The following is a 4,969-nucleotide window of genomic DNA, read 5'->3' as shown; positions in this document are numbered from 1 at the left end:
GCTGCAGCAGAACTCAGGGGGCAGTGGGCCGCTGTGGCCAGTTTGCTGTTCAACATGACTGAGAGGGCGGCTCACTCCCACACAGCCAGCAGCAAGTACTTCATCAAAGTCTCCAGAATCCACCTCCAGTCCAGCCACGTCCCCGCTCCGGCAGCCACCGCCTGGCTCAGGCCACCACCATGTGGACAAAGAGGACAGGGGAAGGGGCCAGGCTGGAGGTCCCTAGGGATGAGGCAGGCCTTGGGCTGGGTCCAGGCCCAGGCCCAGGAAGCCCACCCACAGGCTCTCGCCAGGTAAACTGTTGGCTGGAGAGGGAGTCCATCCCGCCCCCGTGTCCTTGGGGTCAGAGTAAGCCAGGAGCTGCTGAGGGCTGGGGTCTGTGTAGGACCCCACCCACCCTGGAGCACAGGGAGGGAGCAGCAAAGCCCCAGGGCCCTGTTGGGAGGAGGGGGATGCTCAGGTGCCCAGCAGCCCACACTGAGAGGCGTCCCCTCGGGGCCTGGAGCGTTCCTGTGTCCAGGCCTGTGCGCCCGCCCATCGCTGAAGAAGCCTGAGATAAGACGGCCCAGCTGACCCTGGGACTTTGCCCTCCTGGGCCTGAGGCACCCTGCACCTGTGCCTCTGGAGAGCCGTCATGAGAGCCTCAGCCACCCTCCTCGCTGGGGCTCTGGCCACCCTCCTGGCTCCAGGGGCTGGGGTGCCCATCCGAAGGCAGGACCGCCAGAACAAGCTGCTGCTCGTGTCCTTCGATGGCTTCCGCTGGAACTACGACCTGGACGTGGAGACCCCCAACCTGGACGCCATGGCTCGGGACGGGGTAAAAGCTCGCTACATGACCCCGGCTTTCGTCACCCAGACCAGCCCCTGCCACTTCACGCTGGTCACTGGTGAGTGCTAACCTTGGCCGGGCCTGGGGGCAGGCAGGGCCTGAGACACCAGGTGAGCGGGCACAGCCCTGCCCAGGCACCACGCACGCCAAAGTGAGAAACTTGCTGCAGAGGGGGTCCCCACATGATCCTCCCCATGGGTGGCAACTGACCAAGGGCAAATAAAGCTCCCGGGGGGCTTGCTCAGCAGAGACCCCATCCCATCTGGGTGGCGAGCAGCAGGGCTCGGGGGAGGCGAGTGCGGGATGCGCCAGGCTCTCTCCAGGGCTCCCTCCGGGGCTCACCTCCGCGCCCTGCCGCCTCCTCCTGCCTCAGGCAAATACATCGAGAACCACGGGGTTGTCCACAACATGTTCTACAACTTCACCACCAAGGTGAAGCTGCCCTACCACGCCACACTCGGCATCCAGAGCTGGTGGGACAGTGGCAGTGTGCCCATCTGGATCACGGCCCAGAGGCAGGTAACGAGGCCCTGCCCGCACAGACGCCAGGGGGGACGGGGACCTGGCCGGCAAGGCTGTGAGAGTGGGAGAGCCCAGCCCGGGGCCTGCCGGGAGTCCGGCTCTGGTGACAGCTGAGTAGCTGGTTCCATGGTGGCCCCGGGGCAGGACTGACCACGAGGAAGCATGTAGCGACCTGGTTGATCTGCGTGGCACCCATGGCCCTCGCTGGCTGGACAGCCGAGTTCTGCAGGGTCACGGGTGGAATGGTAGGTGGTGGCGGTGTGGAGCCAGGAATCCCGCCTCACACAGTGCCGAGGTGCCACTCCAGGCAACAAGTTCAAGGGGAGGTTTTCAAGGTGAGCCCAGAGGAAACTTCTGAGCCCAGCCCGCCTGACAGCCAGTGCTTCCATGCACCTAAGTCACCTCCTGCCTGTCCATACGGGGCTCGGGCCCCCTCTGGCAGCTCGAGAGCAGAGTGTCAGAGTGAGGACCTGGCATCTCATGGCTTGGGGCAGTGGGCTGGCAGGCGGGCCTGCTGGCCAGGGCAGGAGGCAGACAGATCTGGAAATGAAGCGGCATCAATTTATAGAAAGATGAATGACTAGGTTGAAGTCTGGAGGGCAGGGGACGGCACGAGACAGACAGATGGACAGACACCTGCCTGCACCCACTGGGGAGGCTGGGCTTCAGGGCCAGAGAGAGCTCTGGGCAGGTCAGGCTTGACGCAGAGACCCGGGACCATATGAAAGACAGGGCATAACAGATTGAATAATAAGCGCTACTTCAGAAAATAAAAAGCCTGGGGGACACAGGCAGGAGAGGGGCGAGTGAGCCGGCCAAGGTGGGCGTGGGCACAGGACGAGCAGGGCTGCCAGCCAAGGGTCCTGTGGGCTCAGTGCCACCTTGCCTTGCCCCGGCAGGGCTTGAAGACCGGCTCCTTCTTCTACCCTGGTGGGAACGTCACCTACCAAGGGACCGCCGTGACGCTGAGTCGGAAGGAGGGCATTCTGCACAACTACAAAGACGAGAAGGAGTGGAGGGCCAACATCGACATGGTGATGCGGTGGTTCACAGAGGAGGACCTGGCTCTGGTCACTCTCTACTTCGGGGAGCCGGACTCCACGGGCCACAGGTACGGCCCAGAGTCCCCGGAGAGGAAGGAGATGGTGAGGCAGGTGGACAGGACTGTGGGCTACCTCCGGGACAGCATCGAGCGCAACAGCCTCACCAGCAGCCTCGACCTGATCATCACGTCTGACCACGGCATGACGACCGTCAACAAGACAGCCAGCGACCTGGTGGAGTTCCACAAGTTCCCCAACTTCACCTTCCAGGACATCGAGTTCGAGCTCCTGGACTACGGGCCGAACGGCATGCTGATCCCCAAGGAGGGGAGGCTGGAGAAGGTGTACGGTGTGCTGAAGGACGCCCACCCCCGGCTGCACGTCTACAAGAAGGAGCAGTTCCCCAAGTCCTTCCACTATGCCGACCACCCCAGGATCGCCCCGCTGGTCATGTACAGCGACCCCGGCTACGTCATCCATGGGGTGAGCTCCTGCTGGGTGCACCACTCACCGGCGGGCGGCTCCCTGAGGGCCAGGAGAGCCCCGTGTCTAGCTAGTCCCCAGTGTGGGCACTCACCCTTCAGTGTGCACTAGGAACAGGAGTGCGGGTGCACCTGTGCGTGGGAAGCCCAGCCACAGGGGAGAACGGGCACAGAGCCAAGGGGTCCTGAAGGGGAGCACAGAGTGGAGCAGGGAGAAGCAGTCCCAGGGGAGGTGGCCACTGAACACACATCCCAACTCCCTTGAAGGAGGCCCAGGCCAGCCCCACGCTAGAAGCCCAGCCCCTTCCAGTTACCTCCCCGGCTCCTGGCCAAGGCCATGTCTTTGGCCGATCTTCATGGTCTCAGAATTCAGAGGAGCCGAGTCTCAGAATCCCTCCATCCCCAAGTTGGTACCCCTCCCAAGGTCATCTGCCCACCTGGGCGCCAACCCCCGGGGGATGCCGAGAGGGCAAGAGGGCTCCATGGTGCTGGGGCTCCCAGCAAGGACTGGACACCCCACCCCTCCCTGCAGAGAATAAACGTCCAGTTCAACAACGGGGAGCACGGCTTCGACAACAAGGACCTGGACATGAAGACCATCTTCCGGGCCGTGGGCCCCAGCTTCAAGGAGGGCCTGGAGGTGGCGCCCTTTGAGAGTGTGCACGTGTACGAGCTCATGTGCCAGCTACTGGGCATCGTGCCTGAACCCAACGACGGGGACCCCGACACCCTGAAGCCCATGCTGCGCTCGAGCGGAGGAGGGCCACCCTCCCCAACCCCGTCCACAGGAGGGCCACCCTCCCCCGCCCCGTCCACAGGAGGGCCACCCTCCCCCGCCCCGTCCACAGACCCAGGCTGGCACGGGCACACAGGTAGGCCGGCACACCCTTTGACCTGGCCACCCAACACACCCCTGGGAGTGGTGGGGGAGGAAGTTTGGGGGCTCTTGGGAACAGCTGGAAGCCCCTGGTCCTCGGTGGAGGAGCTGGGCTGAAATGTGATCCCTCCTCTCTCCCCAGAACTGCCCTCGGGGTCTGCTCTCCTGCCGAAGGGGCGGCCTCCGTTGATGTCGGCAATGCTGGGCACCCTGACTCTTCTGGCCAAGGTCACGTAACACCCTACCATGCAAGGCCAGAGGCTGGAAGGAAGAAGGGAGGACGCGGCCAGGCTCCCTGCTCCCCACCCTCACCCCTCCGTGCACCTAGGCAGCCGGCCCAGGGCTCTGACCCTGCCCAGCTGGTGACCACCAGCCTGCACCACAGAGGAGAGACTCCGTGGGACCCTGAGAGGCCCTTCAGCTGCTGGCTTCAGGCTGGAAGACATCACAGAGCAGACGGCCAGGAGCCCAGGCAGCCCCACCCTCCCTCAGAAGCCCACCTCCCTGGTCCTTCCCAGAGCTGCCCCAGGCTCTGGGCCCCTCAGACACGATCCACGATCCACGAAGAAAGCAGAGTGAGCTCTGTCGGGAGAGGCTGCCAGGCCAGGTTCCCAGAACGCCCCAGCAGCCAGCCCACTCAAGGACATCCCCATGTGCCAGTGACAGACCACCCTGGGTCTCTGTTCCATGCAGTCGCGGCCCTTGGTCAGGCAGAATAAAGCCACGCACTCTGAAGTCTGAAGTTTGCGGCAGGGGCTGGTGGGGGGGGAACCGTACTCAGACAGGACTGACCCCAGGCAGGGCGGGTGACGTTTTAAACTGGAGGGTGGCCAGGAAGAGCCAGGAGCAGTAGGCACGCTTCCCAAAGAAAGGAAGAGCCGGTTAGGACGGAAGGTTTTCAGGCTCTTGGAGATATAATGCGTGAGGGGTGAGGATAAAGATCAAATGCGGGTGGTGAGGTTCTGGTACTGTGGCAGGTGGAGCCACTGGAGAAGGAAACTGGCCACAGGACCGTAGCCTGAGCTCCAAACTGGGCTCACCAGCTGGGCTGCAGGCGCTGAGCCACGGAGCAGGGAGCTGTGGAGGGGCCGGCGCCAGGACACCCGGGTTCTGTGTTGGTAAAGCAGCTACAGGGCCTGCACTAGGAGCTGGGTGCCCAGCGCGGTTTGGCTGTGGTGTGAACACTGGCTTGTCTACACATGATAGGGCTTCAGGC

General features: G+C 63.7%; 1 protein-coding gene across 1 annotated transcript; it reads left to right on the top strand.

Moving 5' to 3' along the window:
* The first annotated feature begins 535 nt into the window (after positions 1-535).
* Positions 536-4,846, top strand: Enpp7 (ectonucleotide pyrophosphatase/phosphodiesterase 7). Its single transcript, XM_048796530.1, has 4 exons — positions 536-887; positions 1,203-1,348; positions 2,251-2,877; positions 3,409-4,846. The coding sequence occupies exons 1-4, from the start codon at positions 635-637 to the stop codon at positions 3,868-3,870; spliced, it is 1,488 nt and encodes a 495-aa protein (XP_048652487.1). The 5' UTR covers positions 536-634; the 3' UTR covers positions 3,871-4,846.
* Positions 4,847-4,969: the final 123 nt, after the last annotated feature.

This window comes from Marmota marmota, unplaced genomic scaffold (genome assembly GCF_001458135.2).
Source record: "Marmota marmota marmota unplaced genomic scaffold, marMar, whole genome shotgun sequence".
Lineage (NCBI taxonomy): Eukaryota > Metazoa > Chordata > Mammalia > Rodentia > Sciuridae > Marmota > Marmota marmota.
Note: the sequence above shows the minus strand (reverse complement) of the source record. Positions and strands in the feature narration are given on the sequence as shown.

What these genes read in the sequence shown, in the direction of transcription:
- Enpp7 (XM_048796530.1), top strand. Translation starts at nt 635, where the DNA reads ATGAGAGCCTCAGCCACCCTCCTCGCTGGGGCTCTGGCCACCCTCCTG. An exon ending in GGATCACGGCCCAGAGGCAG is followed by an intron (nt 1,349 to 2,250) that starts GTAACGAGGCCC and finishes TTGCCCCGGCAG; the next exon opens with GGCTTGAAGACCGGCTCCTT. An exon ending in CCGGCTACGTCATCCATGGG is followed by an intron (nt 2,878 to 3,408) that starts GTGAGCTCCTGC and finishes CCCTCCCTGCAG; the next exon opens with AGAATAAACGTCCAGTTCAA.